Source organism: Erithacus rubecula (assembly GCF_903797595.1).
Source record: "Erithacus rubecula genome assembly, chromosome: 8".
Lineage (NCBI taxonomy): Eukaryota > Metazoa > Chordata > Aves > Passeriformes > Muscicapidae > Erithacus > Erithacus rubecula.
The window spans coordinates 25,321,865-25,348,585 of NC_136659.1; the positions used below are offsets into that span (position 1 = coordinate 25,321,865).

General features: G+C 35.8%; 1 protein-coding gene across 3 annotated transcripts in view; it reads left to right on the top strand.

Moving 5' to 3' along the window:
* Positions 1 to 26,721, top strand: part of PTPN4 (protein tyrosine phosphatase non-receptor type 4) — a 109,747-nt gene that overhangs the window by 57,497 nt on the left and 25,529 nt on the right. For all 3 annotated transcript variants that reach the window (XR_013774941.1, XM_079311386.1, XM_079311387.1), the window contains exons 11-15: positions 5,246 to 5,309; positions 11,490 to 11,662; positions 15,321 to 15,389; positions 21,979 to 22,113; positions 23,302 to 23,460. Coding sequence is in view for 2 of the 3 variants with exons in the window: in XM_079311386.1 (XP_079167512.1) it covers positions 5,246 to 5,309; positions 11,490 to 11,662; positions 15,321 to 15,389; positions 21,979 to 22,113; positions 23,302 to 23,460 (600 nt within the window). In the remaining variant the exon portion in view is untranslated. The remainder of the gene's footprint in view (positions 1 to 5,245; positions 5,310 to 11,489; positions 11,663 to 15,320; positions 15,390 to 21,978; positions 22,114 to 23,301; positions 23,461 to 26,721) is intronic.

Here is a 26,721-nt window from a genome sequence, read left to right on the forward strand (position 1 = left end):
AACTTAAGTTGTATCATATCATGCTATGGGGAGTTTTGTGGTGGGCTGGTCTGCATGCTGTGCTGTTAAACAACTTTGAAACTCTAATGAAATTGTAATGAATTTCAACCCTCTTTTCCTTCAGGAGTTTAAGCATACTTTACATTTAATTAACTATATAACCAGGCCAGTGTGATGGTCTAGCTTGCAGTCTTTAAAGAGACAGCTGAATTGAAATATCTTAACCAGGAGATTGACTACTCTGTTTCATGACCTATAAATTAGTCGTACTGTGTGTTTGAAATTTAGTGTAGTTATGGTACTTGTGAATAACTGAGGTGGAGCATTCAGCATATTGTCATCTCTTCATCTGTAAATAACCATTTTCATGGTATGATCAAAAATACTCATTTACTGCAGAAAATGCTGTCATTTATTCCTTCTCTTAACTGAAATAATTTTTAAATCTGTTCTGTAAAGAGAGTTTTTCCCATAAATATCCTACCTTATTTATCAGTCTGCTTAACTTGGGATCCTGTTATTCATTCATATCAGGTCAGGAAAGATCTATGAGAACTCCTGTTTTGTACTGTGACTTCTGTAGTGCTCTTTAGAAGTGCTCTATAACCTCTGGTGCTCTACAGAAGTTATGTCACCTTTCTGGAAATGCCTTTCTTAGTTCCCTCAGAGGTGACCTTCCCTTGGTTTCCTTTGCTGGTTTGGAATCCACTTTGACAGCCTTATTACTTGTGTTGCTGTGCTGCTGTAGTTGTATTCTGAGTGTGTGAAGTCAGTAATTTGTGATTATCATAACAGACATTAGTTCACCAGGCACAAAAGCTGTTAGTTCTAGAGAAAAGATCAGAACTGTTCATTTGGTACTGATTTTGCATTTTTGTTTGCTGCTGATGTGTGCTTGATCTTTTCTGCAACCCAGTGAATTTCTGAGATATTCTGTTTTTTTTGTGCTGAGCTTCATCTCAAGGTTTATTGTAGGATGTTATATATTTTGTGGTTTGTACCAAGCTGAGAAGCATTGTCATTGGTCGAATTTTAGTTGATTTTTGTAGAGAAAGAACAAACATAACTATATCAAAGTATTATCTGCAGCCAGTACAACTGAACATGGTTGAACATTTTACCCTATGTGCATTTGAAGAAAAGTAAGTCTGAGATAATTGCCAAGCATGTTAATTTCCAGTCTTCATGATTATTGGATAAATTAAAACTGGATCTTGCAATGATAAACCTGAAACTACTGTACCAGTCAGTCAGACCTGCCCTTATATTAGTGACACGTTCCAGGAAGATATCCTTCATGTGATGAGAGTTTTGAGATGTTGGAGCCATTTCTAGGCTAAGGCTGCTTTATAAATGGAATGCAGTAATAATCAAGAAGGTTTATTTCAGTCTGATTTTACTGCTGTTATTTTTGGGAAAACAGCATTAGTAGAAAGATGTTATATAAAGCACACTGGTAAATTACTGAGTATGTACAATCTAAGTCATAATTAAGCTACATGTCCCTAATGAAAGTTGGAGGTTTCTGTGAGTTCTGCTTCATATTATTTGCATGCCAGGGATGCTGATCTAAATTCTTAGTGTGGTTTTTTTTGTGTGTAATTACCTAAGCAGTTTTTCTTTGTATTCAACCATATAAGCTGATACCAGGGATATTAATTTCTTGCTGTGAAGACTATAGTTACCAACATAATTGGTCTTTACAAAAAAAAAAAGGAAAATAACCACCCTTCCTCATTTCAGCCTGTTAGAGGCTTTCTTTTGCTATGAGTACTAATCTGAAATGCCAATTTCCACAATATAGCTCAATAATAGACTTACTACCCTTTCTTTCTATCCATAATCATGCTGCTGCTCTTGTGCCACTAGTACTGATACTACTTCTTTTTGCTTCCACTTATTCTTGCTCCTATGAAACTGGAGCTGTGTAATGTTCTTCTCAATGCTTTATGGCTATAGTAGATATTTGGATACCTGTTTTTCAGTACTCCTGAGTTTTGAGACATGTGAGAGGATAGAAATGCATGTATGTGGGAGGAAATAAAGATTCAGCTGTATTGCTTAGAGAAGACTCAAGTAAAATATCTTTGCCCTCTCATTCTTAATTTGTTATTATATCTAAATTGCTCATTATGAACCTTTTGATCATGGGGAGAAGTGAAACAGGAGGAAGAAAAGTGAGGAACAGGGGAAGACAAAGGACACTGCCTTTTATCCCATGTGTCCTAACTTGATCTTCCTGTATTGTATATAATTCTTCCTTTCCCTAGACTTTGCTACCAGGCACAGAGACCTGGGAATCCAAGGAGATTGAAGACCAAAGGAGAAGATCATGGAGTACATCAGCCTTTCATTTACTACTGGAGCACCTGTTCAGCATTAGGAAACTTGCTTTCCTTACATCTCTGGAAAGCTTTGTTGCCTTTTGCATCCACTGCAGGTTGCAACTGCAGTTGTGCTGTGGATTTCCTAGTTTTATCCTGAATGATTAGGTGGTAGTGTGTTCCTCCTTGGTCATCTGATCCTGCTTATACACCTTGTGCACTTCCTTTTGTGTTTGAGCCCAGTCAGCAGTTGTGACTGCATCTTGGCTGGCCTCTTCTCATGCTTGCAATGTTTTCCAGCACATTGGGATTGTTCTGGATTGAGAGGATTGTCCTTTAAGACTGCCTGCCTGTCCTCTGTTCCTGTAACCCAAAGGCAGCTTCTGTGGGATTTTGCCCACCAGGACTCTGAACAAACTGGAGTTTGTCTCTCCTGAACCCGTGGTTTAGTCTGCTGCATCTTTGCACTTCCTTTAAGATCTTTAGCTTTGCCATCTTACAGCTGCTGGAGCCGAGTTTGTCTTTGGCCACTAAATCTGGACAATCCTTTCTTGTTTGAGAGTTGAGTTACCAGGAGCATCTTCCCTGGGTGACTGGTCCAGAACCTGTGTCAAAGGGGTCTTGCTCAAGAAATTTGCTAGATTGCTCATGTCCTACCTAATCACTCTCCCAAGGGTCGGGGTGGCAAAGCCCTTGTGAGAACAAGGGCTTGGTATCATGAGACTCCTTCCATGTATTTGAGTCCAATCTGCATTTTAGACTAGGATTTTAAATATCTCTTCATTTATAAAGTTATTTCATTATTTAGGATGTCTGAGGTGACTGTAGATGGGAAAACCATACCAGAAAAATAGAATTGCCCATTCTATGCTTTTCCTTGGATATGCAGCATTGCCAACAGGGAAAGGAAGCATAGGCACACATGCCTTTTCCTTGGGCTGAGTATGGGTATGCTCATTCAGTGCCTAGCAGGGTGTTAGCAATGCATAGGAACTCTCTTGTCTGCTGTATTTTCTTGAAATAGCTGGGAATCAGCTTTGCTGAGTCATTTCTTTGTACTTGAATGATGGCTCTTTTCAGTTGAGTTAGACCTCATTAGTTTATGTTACAGCTTTGAGTCTGTTCCAAATGGTTTCAGGCTTAAAAGTCAGCTGACCTCACTCTGTGAGCCTAAATTATGGGGTTAGGATTAAAACCCTGTATGTATTATTCTTGCTCTCCTTGAGTCTGTAAATCAGCAAGAGCAGTAATTTCTTTAGCAGAAGAGGAAACCCCTAAGAGTGAAAGATAGTAAATGTTTTTATGAACTGAATAATTGCTAAATAAATGGAACTCCCTTTTTAGAAAAGGTATATGTTAAAATATTCTTTTAATCGTACTGTATACCAAAATGTTAGAAAAATTAGTAATAACATACTTGTTGATTAATTGCAGCCTAAATAGTAAATTTTTTTTCTGTTTTCTGTTTTTCCCACAGTCCAACTGTTAATAATCACTAGTGTATGTCCTATTCAGCAAATATAAGACCCATCCTCCATTTTTTGTCACAGGAGGTTCTAAGAAGATTGATGTATTGCCAGGGGAATAATTTTAATTCAGTAGATAAGATGTAATTCCCCTTTAAGTTTCAAATCCTAGAGAAACCAACTCTGATAGCAAGAATTTATTAAGAATTTTTTTTTAAAATAGCCAAATTAACAAATAGGACAGTTATTGCTGCTGCTTTTATTGTTATTGTTATTAACTGTTAAACTAATGCTAAGGCTGGGAAAGAAAAAAAAATGGGAAAAGATGTAAATAAGCATAATTTAAACACTAATGTTCTCAGAGTGTCTTTATGCTACTGCAGATAAAGACTTTCCCAACAAATTAGGATATCCCACCTTAGGGTTCCTGCTCTGAATAATCCCCTGGAGAAAAATGTCTTCATTTGATTTAGTTAAGAAGATAATTTCTATATATAGATATCCAACTTAGGTGTCTGTTGATGTTCTGCTTCTCATCCTTCTTGGTCTAAAGGGTATTTTGTTCAGCAAATGATAAATATGCAAGTAGTAATTCCAGTCAGTTTGCAGTATTGTATCAGTTGTTCATTTTTCAAGTAATTAAATGTTACTGTGGGTTTTTTTGCAACTTGAACCTCCATTTTTTCTTGACCAAAGTGATACTCCTGTGTATTTAATAAAGTATATGGCTATCCTAATATTACATTTCTTTGAAAAAGCATGTCATCAGATTGTGGTAAAAATACAGCCAGTCTTTTCCCATTCTGTATAACCTGTACTACAGTGATCATCCAAAACAGTCTGGAGTTGCTGTCAGTATTTAATATGTTTATAGATTATCTGAAAGGTGAACATTTCTGTGGGCAGATTTTTCCCTGTCATGTGATGATGTAAATGGTTTTTTCTTCCTAATAGTGTGAACATTTGTTTAAAGGTTGTGAGCCCTATCTCTGTGCTTACATCTTATCTTAGCTATTTTACTAAAACAAGTTCTGGTTATATTTAAAGACATGTAAGAACATAGAGAAAGAATTTCTTTCAGGGATCAGGTGAAGTTCAAAGGATTTTTTCATATTCTAAGGGATAATGAAAGCAGCCTCAGAAAAGAGAACATCTGCCTGGAATGACCTGGGGATAGAAAAGCTCTTTGGGCTTTGGAATGGGGAAAAGGTACCAAAATTAGCAACTGCCTTGGGTTTAGGATGTAAACAAGTGAATTTGATGGATAATGTAAATACACAGCTCATAAATTTCAAATTATACAAACTATTTTATATAATCTTTGGTATCTTATTTTTTGTCCATGGAAATGAAATCGGTTCTCTCTAGAAAGTATATTTTCAGTAGGTGTTTAAGTCTTTAACCATGATTCAGTATATGAAATGTTATAGTATTGTGGTTTTATTTTTCATTTAGGTTGAAGATTGTAAAAATTTCTTTCAAGTGCAAGCAGTTTTTTATTCAACTTAGGAAAGAATTGGTGAGTACTGTCTTAAATTTGATCTGAAAGCAATGAAATTCTTCTACTGCATGTCTGCATTACACTGATACTATGTTGATTCTTGGCTTTGTCTCCAATTGAAAGTCCAGTGTCACCAATATTCTGGCTGTTTCATGTTTCAGATAGACCATTGCAGTGCTTTATAGGTTTTCTTTTTAATTTGGTTTCTCTTATATATTATATAGTTTTAGTTTTACATTTGTATGCGGGAAATGTAACTTGGTTGTGTAAGATAAATGTGGAAAAGTTTGAAAGCAAATCAATATTAAATTTAAATTTAATGAAAAAACAAACTAAAATTAAAGGTAATGCTTAATGCCACTTCAGTTGTGTATATGGTTGTAAATTAATGTTTGATAAATATGTTGACTTGTATCATTCAGATTTGGTAATACATGATGACTTTATTAGTTATATTTAAACAGAAGAGATAAGAATTCCTTTGTAGTTCTAAAGATAAATTTTTATGCCTACTTCTGAATTTCTTGTAGAAAAGGCTGTAGCTGAGTGTTTCACTGCTTCAGGTGTGTGTTTGCTGCCCCAAGAAGCACTACAGGACCACTGTGCATTTGGTTCAGCAAGTAATGGATTGTTCTGTGCCCCTGAGAGATCACAAACATAGCACTGGGGAAAGATGGAGGAGTTTATTAAAAATGTGACTACATGATTAATTTAGCAGATTAGTTAAGAGGTTTTGTGCAATTCTTGCATCTGAAAAGATTTACTGTGAGGGTGGTGAGACACTGGAAAAGGCTGTGGATGCCCTAGCCCTCTAAGTGTTCAAGGCCAGGTCTAACAACCTGGTCTGGTGGGACGTGTCCCTGCCCATGGCAGGTGGGTTGGGATTAGATGATCTTTAAGGTCTCTTCCAACCCTTAATGTTCTGTGATTCTATGATTTGAAGACCTGAACTGCAGAGTTACAGACTAGATATAAAAGATGACTCTAGGCAGAAATGTATCTTGAGTATGTCCTTGTTTAGGGCAAAATTTGGGAGGAAACCCAAACTGATAACAAACTCTGTACTTCTTCCCCTTTGCACTAGTCTTAAAGGTTCAGGACTTGATATCCAGCATGAACAGAATGGACAATTGGGGATACAAGTATCATAAAGTCACCCCACAGCAGAGTACTATAGGGCTGTTCTGGTTTTGAGACAATGTGGATAAACAAGAGAAACACACCTGTTCTGTCAGATCAGAGCAATGTATGGTGACTGGTACTAGTGTTGAAAACACAAGTCATACAGGTATACAACAGGTGTATCTTAAAAGCAGATCCTTTAAAAACATGAAGGGAACAGGAGTGTCTGTCAATGTGAGCAGATATGCAATATGTGCAGAAAAATGATGGAGGAGGAATGTTGTATTGGGGTAGCATAGCATTTTTGTAAAACCCCACTGAAGCTACAGCCTTGTTCTCAAAGTCAGGCTGAGGTCAAATTTTGTCTTGATACCAGTGTGTGTTACTTCTATTACAGTTGCAGGAAAGTTGTCTTTGCATATATGATGAGAATTTGGGGTTTTTTTGGAATTCAGAATTTATCAACTGCAGTTGTTTTCCAAGTCAGAACTTGTTGAAAATGCTGTGATAGCAGAGCTCAGGACCTTGAAGATTAAGATACCTAGATATAAAATAGGGTTGGGTACTGTGTACTTGAGTATTTCCTCTATTTTCTGCAGAAAAGAAATTTTGTAATAGAAGGTAATACAAAGATAGCTTTCTCATCTTGTTTCTCTGTTGCTTTTTAGTGCTCTATATATTATTACTTTCATGAGAATATAGTTTATATAATTAATGTAATTTCTCTTCTGAGACATCCAAGTCAAAAAATTAAAAAGCCTTGTAGTGTTTTTCTTTAAACTTTGTGTATCAGATGAAAATTGGTGGCAAGAACTTAATTTTCATTTATTCCAAGTCATGAATATCTTAAGATCAAAGCTCAAATTTGGCTTCCAAAGAAGTCAAACTAATTTTTTAATCACAGTAATATTAAAATTATTGTTTCCAGAGTTACTTTCCCTGACTAGATTCATAGGATAAAATTCATCTCGCCTATATTCAGCTTCATTTAGGTTAAAAGAACATATTTTCTGTTTCTTGATACTTGGCTCACCAAAGCTCATCATTAGATTTCCTTTGTAATAATAATCACCTACAAAAGTGTAAAGGCAGAAGCATCTTGTATGAACAGAAAGTACATTTTAGGATGGTTTAAGTTGCTCTCTGTATATTCTTTCTTTTGCTTTTGTTTTTGCTCCCATTAACAATGAAGGGAGCCTAAAGGACTCTCTTTAGGCAGCAGATATTAGGTGAAGTGACTCAGTGATTGCACATTTGGTATGTAAAATATCTCTGTCTCAATATCTTTGAGTGTATGTTTTAAACACCTATTTACAACATGATAGGGGAAATACATTCATGGTATGCTGATGATGTGTTTCAAACTGGTGTGTAAATATATAAGAAATTGTACATCTGAGAAAGTGCTTTTATTTGAATGCAAAGTTGAGATGCTGCAGAATATTAAATTAGTCGACTTGGAAAATAATTTTTCACTGGTTTTATTTTTTCCCAACTGGGCTGCATGCACATTAATATAATCCTTAAAAGATATTTTTCAAATACTGCTAATGAATGTTGAGAGCTTTTAATTGCAACTGTCCTCAAAAGTGCAAGTGCCTTATCTCGTAATCACTTATTAAATTTATTTGCTGACTTGGCATAGCTTAAAGGCATCAACATAAGTAAAGAATGATTTGCCTACTTTTATTAGATTGTATCTGTGTTTAAATAAATCACTTAAATGAAGTGAGATGAAGCAGTTGAATGTCACAATCGTTTTCCAGTGGTAGTGTAATACAGTCTTGAGTGGAAGCTGGTGGAGTATTCTAACAGTCATATGGCTGGAGCAGGGTTTTTTCCTTTTTTTTTTTTTTTTATGATTTAGTGGGGGAACAGTGTGTTATATGTACGACTTCTTCATTAGAAGCCCCCTGAGCCATTACTTCTATAGCAGGTTTTTCCACTGTATCTTGCTTTGTTCTGTCTGCTTTGTATGCTGCTTCCCTTTATGCTTTGAAGCTGCTTCAGAATGATTCAGTAGTTTAGCATTTCTAGATGTTTCCCTAAACTTCTCTGGTTCTGTTCAGTTGCCCCCTTGGCTGTAGAAATATCAATAGCTGGTAACAAGCTCTTAATGGCATCCAGCATGTTTTTGTGATCTTGATCCTTTGATAGCCAAAGAAGCTATTCAAGATTTTCTTTTACTCTTGTAGAGGCCAGATGTCCATTGAAAAATTACTTGAGTTTGGAACTAAACAATATGAGAGGTTTCTGGCCTTAACTGAAACCTAGTTTCAGTCAGTGGCCAAGATAATTGATTTTATTTTTTTAAAAGTATAGGTTATGTATCTGAAGTTTGTGCTTTGTATTTTGTCTGACTATTTTTGACTGACTTCTAGAAAGAATTTGGTCTGAACTCACAAGGTGATGCATGGGTTTATCTGCTTGAGTACATACTTGATTTAAGTAGCACTTTAATTCATTAGATGCCTTCTTGATTGCTACCTAATCCTATCAAAGTTTGTGTATTGCCTTTTTTTTTGTGAATAGCACATACTGCTGGCAGAAGTATCTGTGCTGCATTTAAGCTTTCACTGGACTTCTGCCCACTATTTCTGGAGGATGTTGAGTATGGGGAACATCATTATAAAGCACAAATCTTTTTGTCTCTCAGATGGGTTAGGGAATTGGTGCTTTTTGGTTTTTTTTTTTTTTTCTGGGATTTTTCCTTGTTTAGCCCAAGTAAAGGAGTCTCATTAGAGAGTAAGTTTTTCAACCCAGTTTCTTTCCTGAGTAGCAAGAGATCTATCTGTTCTAAAGTCACTATTTCAAGGCAGGCAAAGGTGGGTTTGAATAAATGACCCCACTCAAGGTGCTTATTCAAGTACTGAGCTGTTCTATGTGAGAGGAGCACCAATATCCAGTCTGCTTTTTGTTGGGTTTGCATTTTTAGTAATAGGAATCACAAAGATGACTTGGACTTCACTATCCCCTACCTCTATTTGTCTTACTGTAGTTTTGTGCTGGGGCCCAGAGCTTCATTACCAGTATTGCATCCCAGCTGCTTCACTCTTCCTCTACATAGCAAGCAGACTGTTTTCCTCTCTTTTAATAAAAACCACAGACACAATTATTAAGGTAATCATTTTGAAGCAGAGTCCTGCTGTGACTCTCTGAGGTAGTCTTCAACGTTGATCTCAACAGACATAACCCCCTGAAATGTCTGCATGTCATTATCAGACCACAGAGCATTCTGCATCTTGCTGGAGCCTTGTGATTTTAGCATTCCATGGGCTGCAGGGCTGCACTGTCCTGTTACTTTGTGTTTTCAGCTGAAGTGCCCTGGATATTACACGTGTTGGTTTGGGGTCTTGTGCTGAGCCCACGTTGATTCAAGCCTGCTGTTTGCAAGGAATACAAGGGCAGCCTTGTTTTGAATCCAGCAGTAGAACCAGATCTTGCACCCCAGAATCATCAGCTAAAATGAATTTCAAGTGCTCGATACATTAGAATATTACAGAACCTTCAAGGGTGAATAGGGGAGGGATGAGTGCACTTAAGAGCCAATATCATATATTATTCTTTGTCTTAAACAATGTTTCCCAGCTGTAATTGAGATGAAGTGTAGGATTTGAGAATCAGTTCTCCCTGCACTGCCATGAAAGCTATAAAAGCTATGAATAGAACTATTGTTAAGGTACCTTTAAAGCTCTAGCACACCAAGTTCCTGTGAAAGTGCTGTCTTGCATTACAATTAAGTTGATCTTCTTGCAGCTCCTTCTCATCCTGCCATACCATCTCCTCCTTCATGCTTCTTGTCTGATCTACTGATCAGATGGTGGCATAAGATTCAGATCAGCTCATTTTCTGGAATACAAACTAGGGGAAACAGCAGGTTATATTTTTTTCCCCAACTCATAATTATAATACTTTGAATGACATTAAAATGCATGATCACCAGCTCATATAACTTGTCAAATTTTCTTTTCCAACTGTTTAAAAGTCTGACAGAACATGAAAATTTACTACATCATGATTACTTCTTGTTAGGATCTAAAACCTTAGCTGTTTGATCCTTACAGGTTCCAGATAATGGCAGTCCATAATTATACATAGTTGCTCTCTTGCAGAATAGTAATCGACCTTGTTTATATTGTTTGACTTTTATATTGTTGATAAAGCCTTTTATAGCTGCAGAGATAACGGGCTTGATTTCTGTTATCTTGTTTCTGACTTCTGATTTTTAAATGGTTCTGTTCACATGTTCATTTCTTGAATATAATTTCTTAAGTTTCATCAATAAATACTTAGAATTTGCTGGATTTTTAAAATCCATTTTATTTTGGCCTAAATTTTTCCTGTGGCTGAAAATACAATGTCATTCTTGTTCCTGAATACAGCACTGGGGGAAGAATTGCAGATCTCTACCTTGATGAGCAGACAAACAAAAACCTTAACTTGGAAAAGGACTTTACTACTAAGTGAAATCAATTAATGTGTGAAAAATGTTGAGGAGAATTTAGTACTGTGAAGAGCAAGAAGAATGCTGCTGATATTTTTGGACCTACAGAGGTTGTTATCAAGCTTTCTCAACAAGCAGCATAGCTTAGCTTCCTTTGCTGTTTTGCTTCTTGCATTTCCCAGGAATCCAAGGAATCATTTAGAAGTAGGAACTGTCAGTTGCTCTTGAGATGGATACCTGTTCCCAATCTCCAGCTGCCACATGTGTGTGACAATTACTCAACAGTGGTTTGGAAGGAGAGGAGCATTGTCTTTAAGCTCCCAAATCATGAAATTCTTTTTATGTAGTTTGGGTCATACCTTTTGGATTTTTTTCTATATTACTAAACAGACTATTAACCTTTGAGTAGGATTGTTGGATAAAAAAACAACCCAGGGGGAGAAAACGACTATTAAAAGAAATTGTAAAGATATTTTAGAAAGGTTTGTTTTGCATAAAATTAATAGAAAATTAGAGTATCACTTCAAAAGGCATGATTTTTTAAAAATGCCCCAAAGCCAACAATATAAATCTTAGTTTCAAAAAGAACTTGAAATAATTCTTACCTGAAATACATTTTTCTCACTTTTTAGCATGAATCTAGAGAAACATTACTGGGATTCAATATGGTGAATTACCGAGCATGTAAGAATTTGTGGAAAGCTTGTGTGGAGTATCACACGTTCTTCCGGTTGGACCGACCACTCCCACCTCAGAAGAACTTTTTTGCACATTATTTCACTTTGGGTTCCAAGTTCCGGTACTGGTAAGTGCTGATTTGAAATATGGGAAAGAATATGAGTGAGTAGGCAGCTCATCAATAAACACAGAGAATTATCTAGAATCTATATTAAAATGTAATTCAAGTAGGTTTTGAATCCTGCAACTGTTTCCTTTCCCTGTTGGACTAAGTTTCAAATGTCAATTTTTTAAGATAGCTTGAAAATATAAGTATTATATTATTTGAGGTCATTATTGCACTAGTCCTCTGAGATTGTCTCCCATGCTGCATTTCTTGGCCTGTCTTCCTACTGGGTTATGTTTATTTTAAAAATGTTGTCTCAAAACTTCAAAGTCTTTGAACTGATGTTTTTGAAAACTGTTGAGTTTCAGATACTTTGTGCAGCAACAGCAACAAAATAGACCTAAATAAATACCAAATACAAATCACTGAAAAGAAGCTTGTACAAGTAAAGCCCACTTATCTACATGTATACAAATAGGAATTTGGTGAAAACAAAGGACATACATGCTGTGTATCAAAACCAGAACTTTAGAAAACAGGGAGGAAATTAAGTCCATAACCTTTAAGGATCAACTTGAAATAATAGGCAAAAAAGCTTGTAGGTGCCCAGAATGTCTGTGCTATAACTATAATCCCTGCAATTCTGGAGTGGTGGTGTTGGGTTTTGGTGATTTATACTTTTATTACAAAAAAATATCTCTGTTCAGTGACTGAATTAACTATTTCTTCAAGTAATGCAGAATGCCAGTGGTTTAAATCATGCCTGAAACAGAGAATAACAGAGCTTCTCCTAATCATCTAGAATGGCAGTAGTGTCTGTGACGTACAAAGGGACATGATGAAAAGCTAGAAAACACAATAACAGGCTATTTCTGTCACACTTGTGAATTGCATAAATGTATAAAGAGGAAACTAATTCAGTGGCTAACTGTTTATAGCATCTGGTTTTTTACCAGCATTTGCAGTACTCATTTGAGAAACAGCATTCTGTGATTCTGAACAGGCTTGACTCAATGTTGCCGTAGAGAATTTCAGGGAGCTTTTTCATTTCTGTAAGGATTTTGAATCTGAGTCATTGTGGTTACTATTACAGGATAACTCTTTGATGATGACATTCAACTTAAGTTAACATAAGATGAAAAGGAAAACTGCATAAAAATGAAGAAGGTCATTAAAGTTGCTGAAACAGCCAAAAGGCTGGAATTTCTGCAAGTGGTTTGAGAGCTTGCTGAGAGGCAGCGTAACAGGAGTAACATGGCACACCATGGGAGGTTGAGGGCATTAGGCTTGTTTAATCTGGTGAAGAGAAAGATAAGGGGGAATTCAGTAGCAATCCTAAAGCTACTTCAGGGGTGATGTCAGTACTGATGGACCCAAAGGCTGGCAACAGGCAGGTGAGATTTCACCTTGAAGATTATGGGTGGACATGAGGAAAGTGTTTGGGTTTTTTAAAACTGCATTGCTGGAACAAGTTACCTGGACTGGTTGTGGGATCTCTGTTAGTGCAGGCTTTCAGAAGTCAGCTAGACAAAGTCATGGCCAGAGGTGACCTAGTTTTAGCAGGAGATGGGACTGGAGACTTCGAGCCAACATTTGTGTCATCAAAAGGAGTCAATAAAATAGCAGAACTGACAGGTCTAGACAGAACTGTCTCCACTTCTTAAAGAAATTGGGGACATTAAATTGTTGAACTATTAAATTGTAACATAAGTTATTTCCATTGGTTTAAAATACTTCTATGCATGTTAAAGCAAATTTGGTTGGTTTTGGTTTCTTGGGATTTTTTTTAAAGCTTCCAAGAGGAATCTAGAAGGTTGTTAGTGAGCAAGGGTGACTTCTGTACACTGTCATTGGATTTTTCAAAGTGCGTCTTACAGTATTCCTCACCAAATACTCATGAAAAAACATGAGGAGTTTTACTGTATATTAGCATCTCTTTTAACCAGATGGGAAACAAGTATGTTCCTTCTTCACATCAGAGGGTGATATAGGGTTTTGTGGTAAAATCTGAAGTCAACAGAAGAAAGTTTTGGTGTTATTTTACAATGAGGGCTGAGTAGGCAATAAAATAGTAGATGTAGTTCAGTGCAGAAGTGCAAAATAAATTACAGAGAGAGAGAAAAGAGCAGGAACATAAATTCCCTGAAAACCTTAAATCAGTTATTAGTAGCAGTTATAGAAGAACAAATACAATAATATTGATATTATTGGAAAGGAATAGAGGCAAATTCAGCCAGCTTACTGGTTGTTGGAGTTAAAAATGTGTAACTCCAGCAATTTAGCTGGTAGCAGGTTTGGAAAGAGAAATTTCCTGGCATCACAGCATGGCAGAAGTTGGAGGGCAGCTCTGGATGTTGTTGAGTCCAGTGCCCTGTTCTAATGGGGTCCATTATAGCATGTTGCCAAGGAAAAGTATCCAGCCAGGTTTTGAATGTCTCCAGAGAGGAAAACTGAACCATCTCTGTGCAACATGGTTCAGTGTTGAACTATCTGCAAACTAAAGACTTTGTTTTGTTTTGTTGGGTGATGAGGCTGTTCTTTTGTAGCCCTGTCCTTGCTGCCTGCCCTGATTAAGATATCTCATATTTCTGTTTGTGCCGATTGCCTCTTGTCCTGTCTCTGGGCTCCCTTAAGAAGTGTCTGGCTCTAATTTTTACTTTCCCTTTCTGTCATTTGATCCTCCTGAGCCTCCTCTTCCTGAGGATGAACAGTCCCAGCTCTCTCAGCTTTTCCCCATCCATCAGATGCTGCAGACCCTTAGTTGTCTTTGTGGCCTTTGCTTGACTTGCGGAGCTCTGGAACTCCTCCAAGCATTCCAGATGTGCTCTCACCTGTGCTGGACAAACCTGCTCTCCAGCCACTTGTCACTCAGCCTGTGTGTGGAGTTATTCCTCCTCACTTGCAAGTCTGCATTTTCCTTCACTGAATTTCATCAGATTCCAGCTGACCCATTTCTTGAGTCTTCACACATCCATTGGTTTTGTAATATGAACATGGAAATGGCTGATTCTTTGGTTTTGTAATGTAAATATCCCTGTAGGAGACTGTGCTTGTTCTGAAATTATTAATGGGAAAGAGGCTATAAGAGAGAGTGCTGCTGGTATCTTGGCACCAATTCTTAAGTGCTGATAGATACTCAAAAATTGTACTTTATCTAGAAAATAAATTATGAAATATTATAAGAATCTTTGATTTGACACAAGACATCTGGTCTTATATGAAAAGTCAGCAAGTTCCAAGATCTAAACTTAGTTTTGACAAGTTGCATAGAAGAATACAATCCTGATATGCTTATCATGTAATTTTTTGTGGTGTTTTGCTAAACTAAGTAGCAACTAAGTTATTAGCAATTCAGGGAATAGTTTAGGAAGAGTATGGAAGAGACACTAAGTTTTTGACAGGGGCTATAACAGTAAATATTATGAAGTGTTAAGTGTTACCCAAAGATCCAAGCAGAGATTTCTTACTGCTTTGAATAAAGCAAACAGAAGGGAAAGCTTTTGTTGCATCTAAAATTATTTGGAAAGAAGACCTTCATTTCTGTGAAATGCTTTCTAAGGTTATGCTGTACTGAAGCTATGACAATTGCTTAAGCATGATTGAAAAAATAATTTAGGCATGTTGTTGAGACGGTTCAATTTTTAAAAAAAATGTTATTTAAACTTGTTTTGCTTTCCAGTGGGAGAACAGAAGTCCAATCTGTGCAGTATGGTAAAGAAAGAGCAAATAAAGACAGGGTATTTGCAAGGTAAGTAATTTACATTCTTTAATATTTCTCCCTTTATGTATTTTCAAAACTCAGAATAGCATTCAGTCCACATAGTTTGTTGTTACACATATTAGCCCTCTTTGTGCTGTTTTTATTACAAACAATGGTCTCCTGCTGTTAAAATACTCTGTTAATGGGTATTTTTGTCTGTGATAATAACCTGCAAATGTACATGTGCATTTCCTTTAGAATAAGTACGGTGAGTCTTTCTTGTGAGAACACTTTATCACTGTAGTCTCCATGAGGCATTTTACTGTGAAAAGTGAGCTGCTTTTGAATGCATTTGGTCCCAGAGTAGTTGGCTAATCAAGAATATATTACTTAATTTTATTCCAGACTCCTGAGGAGTTTAGTAATTACAATAATAGAGTCAAGACATACATTTAGTTATTTCTTGAGAAACTATGATGGTGTTTTCCAAAGTAAAACATGCTACATCCACCTGGCAGTTTGCTCTGATCATTAATAGAATCCTTGCAGGGAGGGGAAGCTCTATGCTTTTTTTATGCTTCTACTTTCCCTGAGATCTGAGATGTCTTTTTGTCCCTTAAGGAACTCTGGAGTTCAAATTTCTGCTTGCTGGCTTCTAGTAATAAGTCCGTCTACCTTTGAAGGTGCCTGCAGACTCTTTTTTTAAGAGCATTGGTGAATTCCACCTTGATTTCCTTCCCTGTCTCCACCTCTTCTTTCTCTCTATGCATTAGAATATAATTTATTCTCATTTATTCAGCCCAGCATGAATATACAGCTCCATACTAGGTTTGGGGGCAGAAATGCTGTAACATGCTTCTTCAACAAGTAGATTTTATAAAACCTTTTTTTTCTGTGTAAAATTACTTTTTCCTCAATTTAATTTGCTCTGGGAAAGGGAGTGAATTTACATTTGCACTTGGAACAACTTTTTTTAGTACTCAGGAGACTCAACACTATAACAGGTGAGCATTACTTCAGTAAATAACAGCTATTAATTAAAATGACAGCTATGAGTTGAAAACTATTTTTCTCACTGCACTCTGAACTTGGCAATTCCCCACAAGTCAGGAGAGTGGAAGAGACTGACACTTTGTTTTGAGGAGTACTTTTATCATTTCAGAAACCCTTATGCAGTAGATGGCAGTCTTACCTTGCAGCAAAACTTACCAAGTGCTGCTGGGGGTCACTTCTAATTTATAATATATATAGTTGGATAAAATCGATGAAGTCAATAAAATCAAAAGCCATGGCTGGAACTGCTCTTATTTTCATAAATCTTGGGGGTTTTTTAATTAATAAAATGCTTGGCTCTTCTCAGAAAGTTTGTTTTCCACCGTTGCTTTTTTATTAAGAAATAGAGCAATTATCCACATATTTTGACTTTCTAAGAAATGTTGATGACTGATGTTTGAGGCATACATGTATATATCAGTGAAATTAAATAATGGTGTATTGTTACAAATACATCTCAAAAGGCTTTTCATAAATCAGCTGCTGCTTCTTTGTCTCCCTCATGACAGCAATTAATGCATTTTCAATTTTAAAGACGTTTAATATTTTCAAGAGTGAAAAAAGCTGGAAACAGAAGACTTTTCTGAAACACAGTGTTGTTCAAGAAACTTAATCTAAGAACATTAATTCTTTGTCTTCTAAACATTTATATTTAAAGTTGACATACTGAGTGAATGTCAGCCCTTTTGTATTCATACAGAGGATAAATTTTGTTTTCTAAGATTTTCCAGGTAAAATGTGGGTGTTATTCCAGGAACCTGCCTTTGTCTTTTATGGTGTGTCTTTATCAGACAAAGTCATGGTGGTGTTGAACAGCTTTTTAAACTCTCAGGCAGTGGGTTTCTTTTGGTTGCTTTTCAAGGTCTTTCTTGAGAACTAGGTGGGCACATAAATTTAAATAATTGCTATTGCTTTTATTATGATTATTATTATTACATAGGAAGATTTATTCAAGATCAGTTAAAAATTGTTTTCAGTGGTTTTATTGTAGAGTTATCCAGATTTACTCTTGGGTTTCTAAACAATATCTAATGAGGAACTACTTTATTTGAACTAATACTGTCTAAGCAAAGCTTTGAATCATTTCATGGTAAGAAAATGAACACAAAGAATTACATTGAGTTGTTACTTGAGTGATCTGTTTGTTCTAAGTTGGGAAATAGTGATTGCCACAAGTAATGACCAGCTCATCTGGCCTTTGCATGCTGAGTGGAATGTGGGTGCAGAGCACAAGTCAGGGAAATAAAATTTTTTAACAGCTGTTTAAATAAAACAAGCAATTTCAACCTACAGGAAGCAGGCTTAGCTGTTAGTTCTCAGGATTTTACTTTAAAATTAACTGAAGGATTCTTTTTTCCCAAATCATAGCAACATTTCCTTCTAATCTTTAAAAAATTGAATTATTACTGTGAAGAATATATTCTGTAATAAGTTGCATACATTATGTAGATGCTGTTTTCTTAATCTTTGGGCAGCATTAAGTTCAGAGTTCTGAAGACTGTTGCTGCAGTTGTTTAGGTTTTTGGGGGGGATTTTGTTTGGGGTTTTTAAAAATAATTTTATTACAGCTGTTTTCTTGGCCTGACTTATTGTAAGATATTTACAATCCATGAAACCCCATAAGAATTCTCATAAACTGATAGATAATAAGAGTTGAAGAGGTTCAATCAAGTCATGAATTGAGGGAATGCTTAGAGGGCACTCCTTTCTCTTGGGTCCTTGCAAAATATTCTAGGGCTGTTCAGTTCTGGTGTGCACAGGGGCTGAGAGAAGGGAATTTGAGTGAGTGCGTGTCAGTCATTTGTATCTGCAAACTCCCTGGCATTAATATGCAGTCTCTGTTTCAAAAAATTCAATCTTGCTTCAACTATACCCTTATTCAGGTCAATTAAATAATTTTTCAGGTGTTTTAAATTGCATTTGTCATTGGTGTGATGTACCTTGCAGATTTGTGTAGTTTAAGCCTCTTGCTCTGCAGCAGTATTTGTCAGTTTTGCTGAGAGATGCATTCCCTGTACTCCTTGTCACAATACAAAGCAAGGCTGTGGCTTCAAGTTATGTTTCTTTTTGGGACAGAAGTTACTTTTTAAATTCCCACTTGTATTCCCAAACAACACCTTTATTCTTTCCCACTTTCTGTAAGTTTTTAGCCCTTCAGCTGTGGGATGTCAGACAAATTCTGTCTTTGAAGGCCTTTCTGTCCTGTAGCTGAGCTAATATCATGTCATGGGGTTTTTTAGTTGCATTATGTAATTTCATCGCTACTGCTCAGTTTTGGGTTTGGGACTTTTTTCATTTGCTGTGACATTGCAGCTCATAAGACTTGGGGACAGGTAAAGTTTTCAGTTTCTGTTGCTACTCAAATAGACGGGAGTGCTTCCAGCTTTCTTAGGAATGTCTCTGCAGGTACACCAAAATGAAATCTGAAAATCCCTTATTCTCTTAACTGTCAGTGCCCTGTTCTGGGTGCAATAGAAGCATCCAGGCTGAGCAGACAGAGGTGGAATTTAGAATTTCAAAATTTTAAAGTTTTATACATCTCAGTTCCCTTCTCCCATCTTATCAGCTGTACTCTGGCATGAGAAAATTGTTTTAGTGTTAGAAGTCAGAGATACAGGACAAATTTCACAACAAGTCTTACATGTTAATTAAATAAAGTAGCTTATTGTTAGATTTAAAAGTGTTGAGAGGAGAACTAAAATCAAAAAGCCACAGCGCTAAAAAGTTCAGTTCTGCAGTGTGGTAATTTTTTTCTTTGAAATTTCTGCAAAGACAGGAAATTGAGGCAACAAACATGAGTGGGTGGGGACTCTGAGGTTAGAGCTGTTAATAAAATAATTGAAACGAAGCTTTGGTGATAAACACTGCAGATGTTTACATGGTGGTAGATATTATTTCTCAAAGATCAGACCCTATCCACAGTAAAAGGTGAGTGTTTTCTTGAAATTGAATGTTTTCATAGGGAAGCAGGTGATGCTTTGCTCATTATGGAGTTGTGTTCATTTGTTATGTAGATTGAGGAAGTTTACATAAATGTAGTTACAGACTGTAACTTAAGATACAAAGCAGTGGGAGTTTTTGGAGCAGTCAAAAATGTAATTTGTAGGAAAACTTGGATTTGTTTTCCCTATATGCTCCTGTGTCTCTTTGTAATTTATTTAATTTCACATAGTCAAGGATGGTGCACTTTTACTGTTGTTGCATGTTAAATAAAGAAAAGCCCCCCTCCAATTCCCCTACATTCCATTTGTTGCTTTTTCACTGAAGGTAAATGAGGTTCAGTAGTTTCTTTTACATGTCTGTCAGCAAATACTTTATCTGCAGTTCTGTATTTACTGAAGTCAGTTATATTATGTTCTTCTGCATTTTCCCCTCAGACTGTTCTTGGCAGAGCTGGCTCTTGGTGCTCATCTGCTGGCTGCAAACAGATGATTGGGTGTCAGCAGGGTCCAGCTGATCAATAAAAGAATAACAACAGGCTAGAATTAGACATGCATTTCAGTTTTGCTATTTCAGTTTCCTGATATTTTACCAGTTCAGAACTGCTCACATTTTTATGTTTGTGAAAGAAAGGTACCTAAGTGGTTTGAGTTGCTCACATTTGAAGCAAATTACAGAAATTGGAATTTTAGTTTAATTGATCTGATCTAAGCTAATTATTTTTCAAATCAAATTAATACTCCTTAAATGTAGTGAAGCATACTAAAACTGGATGTGTTTCTCCTGAGGAATTTATTGATACCTTCCCTCTTTTCAAATATCAATATACTATTAGATTTTCCCCCAGATGGAATAACACCTGAAACATTATTTCGAGTAGCCCGTCTCGCTTAACTGTCTGAAATTTGTCAGCTCTTACTCAGTGAGACTTCAGAGCAGCAAAGCAGATTGCAATACATGTTTAGAACTGCTTGGTGGGGTAAAAAATAAAAATAAACCTTCCACAAGCACATCACCTCTCCATTAGTATCAAACAGTGTTGGCATCTTATTTACTTGTGTATGTGAAGCTTATTCAATATAATGTTTGGGTTGTTTTTGTTGTACACTTTTTTGATAATGTTAAGGTGATGGATGACTTGCATTGAGTTTTAAGTTCTCTGAGAAGCAAAAATACATTTGTAACCAAGTTTCCTGTTTTCAGACGATGTAGTTTGTGTGCAAGTAATTCCTTAGTTTCTCAAAGTTCCTTCTTTCTGGAGTTGCTCTTTCAGTAAACCAGTAATAATGATGATAAAGAACAGCTTTATCATGTGTCACAAGGACAGTGAAGGCAGAAATTGTTTTTTTTATATGGGTGTATGGATCTGTACTGCTCATACAATATATTGTCACCTCACTGTGCAAAGGTGAAGAATTTAGTGATAGAATAAGGAGGCAAATGGAAATGAAATTATCATGTCACAAAAGATTGAAGTATCACTGGAACTAGAGGGGTGTTTGGGTAATGATCAGGGGAAATCTGAACTATGGAGCACTATCAAAGCAGGAGAATTAAAGTAAAAACCCAGGAGCACAAACTATACAGGACATATATGAATTGTTTAAAACTATTTTTGTTGTTAGTTGAAGAGTTTTCATTTGAAAACAGCAAGCCACGAAAATCTGGGTATATTTGGTTGCAGGATGACTGAAATGCTAAGAAAAAAGCAACCACAGATGATTCATTTGATGTTTTCCAATATAAAAGGGAAATGTCGTATTTAATGAGAAATTGCAAGTATGGTTTCATTTGTGCTTAAGAAATAGGTGAAAGGGACAGCAGGAAATTGTTGGTATCCTGGAATGACTGGAGAATGGGAAGAAAAGGTTTTGTTAATGTCAAGAAAGGGCAATGAGTAGAAAATAGAATTCCCTTTGTATTAAAGCACTGCTGGGAATGACCTTTAACCTAAAGGACATTTCTGGCCCAAAACCAAATGAAGTTCTGTTACCCACAAAGAAGTTTAAATAGTTAAATAATATTATTGCATCTGCCTGACAAGTGACCAGGCATGTTCTGGGAGAAGGCTTGTCAGTCATCCTGGTGGAAATACCTGAAGTCTAAACAAAACTTTGTTTCTCTGTTGCTATGTTGTTGATTATCTCACTTTCAGTTCTTCAAAGTCTTTGGGAGTTTTTTGGCCAGATGTTTTCACTGCTTTATGTTTCCTGAGATGGCTGAACAGTTGTGTTACTTAGAGGGTTGGTTTTGGTTTTGGGTTTTTTTTCTTGCTTATTTGTTTGGTTTTGTTTTACACTTTTTAAGTTCAAATCCCCCAATGATTATGCTGTTTGAGTCAGATTGTCTTTGAGACATTAGAAGTTTAGTGAGCTTAGATTCTGTTTCACATGTCTCCCTCACAGCCAACATTAGTTCACTACTATTTCAGTGGCATTCTTTTCAAAGTACAGTAAATGAAGTACAGTGGATGGAGAAAATACAGAACTGCCCATTTAAATACAACTTTGCATTATTACATTTCCTTTCTTACATATCATTTGGTTTCCTATGATAGAACATGAGTTTCATTGTAGTGAGTTTTATGTAATTTTGTTCTTACATCATGCAGTTTTTGGTTAGTCATTTTACTTTCTTTTTCTAGATCCCCCAGTAAACCCTTGGCACGGAAAGTAATGAGTGGGATGGATTGGGAAGTAGTGAGTAGGAACTCACTGTCTGATGATAGGTTGGAAACCCAGAGCCTCCCGTCACGGTCTCCACCTGGAACCCCAAATCAGTGAGTAGCATCAAATCTTCTCCCCCTACAAGTGGCTCTCTATCTCTAATGTTAGTGACCTACTTGTGTAATAAAAGGATTAATGTGTTATGTAGACAAATAGCTTCAAAAAATCCATGCTTCAGATTCCAGGAAAGTTTTCAGGGCTAAGTTTTAGGTGCTTCTCACTTGGCCTGTGAAAACCGTGGGAAGTGTCACACTGCCGTAAATTTGAGAGTTTGCTTTTTCTCAAGCACAGTTAGAACTAAGTTATTAATTTGGTTTTTAAAAGGCCCTGATGATAAAAATCTGTGTGATATTTTAAAAATAACTTGTTTTGTTTAATGCCACTTTTTAAAACATTGGAGAAAATGCTTAATTGGAAATTCTTGCAGGCTTATTCTTCTTAATCTTTCTGTCTTTGCTCTTAATGTTCACTCTTTTTACAGGATAGAGCCTTCTGTTTTAAGCTAGTGAAAACACATCCCATTTCTTTTGGAAGGTGACCAATTTTCTCAGTGTGCTGAAACTTGCTTAAGAATCAGTATTACTCAATTTTGTATTACATAAATGACAAGATATTAAGATTCTGCAGTATATTATTCACAAGATTAATGTTATAAATACCTGTAGCATTTAAAAATTACTGAAAGATTGTGTAATAATGATGCTTAAAGCATAACAAAATTAATCATGCACATTTAAAAGAATTTTGTCGTGTTAGTTTTCAAATGGTAAAATACTGAATTCCAGAAATGATAAGACTCTCAGTGCAAAACTTGTGATTCTTTCAGGGGAAGAGGCAGGGGATAAATTGTTCATCTTAATGAATTCAGGTTAAGTTCTGTTGTGATCAGAGTCAGGATTTGTCTTCTTAGGAATCGATTTTTCTTCTTATTGACTGGGCTGTCAGCTTGTTCGTTGGATCCTGATAGTTTTAGTCTTCTTTAATTAAAATAAAATAAAATTTTTAAATAGCCCTTAGTGTTTATTAAAATAATTTTTAAACACTTAAAGAAATTAAATTCATGTTGATCTGACAGCATAATTGTTTCAATGATTTTCGGAATTTTAATAAAAATGTGTATGAACATGTGCCTGCACTGAGAGAAAATATTTTTTTAGCATCCTATTTTAGTGGGTGATATTAGAAATACAGATTAGCAATAATACTCTTGTCACATTGCACTGCTCTGCTTTCCCTCTCAGTCGCAACTCTGCCTTCGCTCAAGAAGGAGCCCGGTTACGACCCTCGTCAGTTGGACATTTAGTGGATCATGTGGTTCACACCTCCCCCAGTGAAGTGTTTGTAAATCACAGATCCCCATCCTCCACCCAGGCCAACAGCATCATACTGGAGTCCTCCCCGTAAGTTCTGCTCTTACCACGCCAATGTAGCGTGCAGGGCTTCTGAGGAGACAGAAACCTTGGCCTTGAAGGATTTATTGTTAAATGTGGGGTCAGGGAGAGCCAGACAATCTAATAAAAAGGTGGCTGTTATTTAGGGAGTACCAGTGTGGGTCTTACTGTGACAAAGAGCTAGATGATACAGAACTGTAGACTTGTGTCTGAAATATTTTAGGTTCAGGGTTACAATACCATCCCCACCACCCTAAGTGGGTTTGCTGTAATGTGACCATCAGTGTCTGTATGTGGAACCAAAAGTTGGGATTTTGATAGAGTTGAAGAAAAGTTTTAATTCCTGCATATTTGGAAATGTTTCTTTTTGTCAAGGCACAAAAGTAGGCTTTACAAATTACATAGCCAAAATACCATTTTGGCACCCCAGCATTTGGACATTGCTAGTGTATTTGTTACATTGTTGCAGAATTTATTTTTTTAAGCTAACACCGTCAGCCTTTTTTTTTTTTTTTCCCCCCACTTATGCTGAATATTCTTTATATTGTAAGCTTACTTGCTATAAGATACAATGGGCAAAATAAAAACTATTATTATGTGTTGTGTCCAGAAGAAATACAAATAAAAAGCATGTTGAGTTATTCAAAGATACTGAAATACTCAATAAATTATGTTCAGAGTATAGATTAATTGGGAAAAATATTGCAATATATACCATTTTATCACTGCCACTGTATGCTCTTAGTATAGCTATACATGTAATGCCAGATATGCCCTCATAATTTTGTATAATAATTTCTGTTAGCAGGGAAGTTGTGCAAACCATTTCAAAACTATTTGAGAGCTGTAAGCAATGCATACCTAATTACATGTTTATAAACAAGTGGTATGTCTCAAGAAAAATTACTTTAGGAAGCTGTTTAAATACAGTTTTAAAACCTTGCTTTTAACTGACTGTGCTTTCAGTTTTAATAACTACATGTAATTTTTTGGAGGGAAATACAATACAAATTTTAAGTTTTGTAAAATAGCACATGATACTTTTTACAATAGGCTGCAACATTTACAATTTGACCTTCAGCTAGTTACTTTACTTTCAGGGTTATGTAATATTAATTTGACCTAGTCATGTAAATTCTCCTTTTTTGGTGGACTTTTTAACATATTCATGTATCAGAGGACTCTCAGAACTGGAACAGTTGTGAATCTTTTCTCATATTAGAGTTTTGTTTTCCAAAGGCCAGACAGGGTCAGGTTCCTTCTGTTCTAAGACTTGCAGCTGAAGTCAGTTATGAGAAATCCTGACTGAAGATACAGTGAAGAAAGAACAATTTTTAATACTCCCTTTTATTCATATGCCTTTACTCAAAGTTGTACAAGATCTTCCTGAGTATTCTTAGGATTTGTTTATTTACTTACTTCATTTCTTGAGTAAGTCACCATAGAAATGAGTCTTAGAAAGAAAGGAAGTGGTTTTGTACAGCTCTGGCTGTTCTTTTTCATGTTTTTGCACCTTTTATGCCCAAGCAGAAAAAGTATTTTTCTTCCATCACAAAGTGTTAGGGGTTCACTTTTTGGGTTTTTTTTTCTCCACTTATTGGAAGCTTAAAACTAAAATTTAATATCCCAGTACAGATCTCTAGTAAGATACATTTAAGAATGAAGACGTTGACTTTCAAAAATATATGAACCCCATTAAGGCCTTTTGAAGGTTTAAGATGATGTTATTGATTCAAGATTTGCCATTTATGAAAGAAAATAGTAGACATGAAGTTCATATTAGCTATATAATTTTAAACTATACTGTTCTACAATCCAAAAAGCCATTTTTAACCAGTTTGATCTTTCTGGCTGAGAAGATTTGAGTAGTCCATGTGCTGATTTGTCAGAAACTTTTATTTATTGATCAAATTTATATGTGTGCAAAAGAGGAGCTGACCTGAATGGCAATAGATTTAGTGGTCTTTTTGATTTTGGAAACAACATAGCAAAAGAAATTAACAGTTTCCATGCAGTTCAGAAGGATATTCTAGCTAAGCTAATACAACCTTTAATTGCACTTCTTTTCTCCATCTGCACATCCTATTCAATGTTAAATTGAGAGATAGTGCTTGGAGTTCCCAGAGGTAATTGTAACTTCAGATTCCAAAAGCACGTGATAAGTGTTTAGTTTAATAAATGTATGGGGGTGTGTATGGAACTTTTGCTAAATATATTAAAAAGATCAGACTGGATATCTGTAACAAAAATACCCAAAGCTTTTCAGTGCCAGGGTTATTTTATTATTATGTAAATTGCTGAATTCAGTAACAGAGAGCTGCTTTGCCTGCAAAATAGGCTGCTTTCACTGCCATTGTCTGAGCATTCATAAGGAAATTCAAAGCTGACTGGGCAAATATAAAGCAGTGAAGTTTATGCCCAAGGCTTGATTGTTAGTTCTCACAATTCATTATGCTAATATATTACAGTACTTGCATTGCTGCCTGTAAAATGCTCATTTAAGTAACTTTTCAAATCTTTTCTGTAAGTTTGTGTGTTCAGTAGGAATTTGTGTTTGTTGACATGTATCTACAGACATCTAGTCAAACATAAGATCCATCTTCTACTTTTATCAAAATAACTTCTTTTGTGTTTCTATTCATGTTTTCTGTTCCTTTTTTTCTTTGGTTTATAACTCTCAGGAGTAATTGTTTTCAGGAAAATACATAACTTAAAAGACTGAGTAATCTTTGCTGGCCAGACTTGAATGAATGAATGCATAGGCAGCTAAAAATCTCTGGGTGACCTTTTAAAGTTGATGTCTAAATAGTTTATAGCTGCCTTGCAGATTTGTTTTGCAAATGTTGACAATCATCATATTTTTCTCTCCACAAAAATGAATTTAGAAAAGCTGCTTATCTTGAAAAATGAAATGTGTTCTTTTTTCTGTTGCACTGAAAAGTGTTAAGAAATACTATTTTTCTTCCCAACTGTGTTTTGAACATGAGGTTCTTCAGACATCAGACTGAATAATTAGTACTTTTTTTTTCCCTTTAACACTTCATGAGAAAAATATTTTCTGAAAGTTGAAATAAAGCAGAAAAATAGAGAAAAATATTGTTGGGATCTTTTCAAATGTGCTGTTTTCTTTCATACACTGACAAAAATGTTGCCAGTTTTGTTTTCTAAGAATATTGACTAATTTTTTTTTAACTTAAGCAGAAAATGTTTGGCATTTCAAAGTGAAGTGTTCTATTTCCCAGTTTTCATGCTTTTTGAAAAAGGTTCATC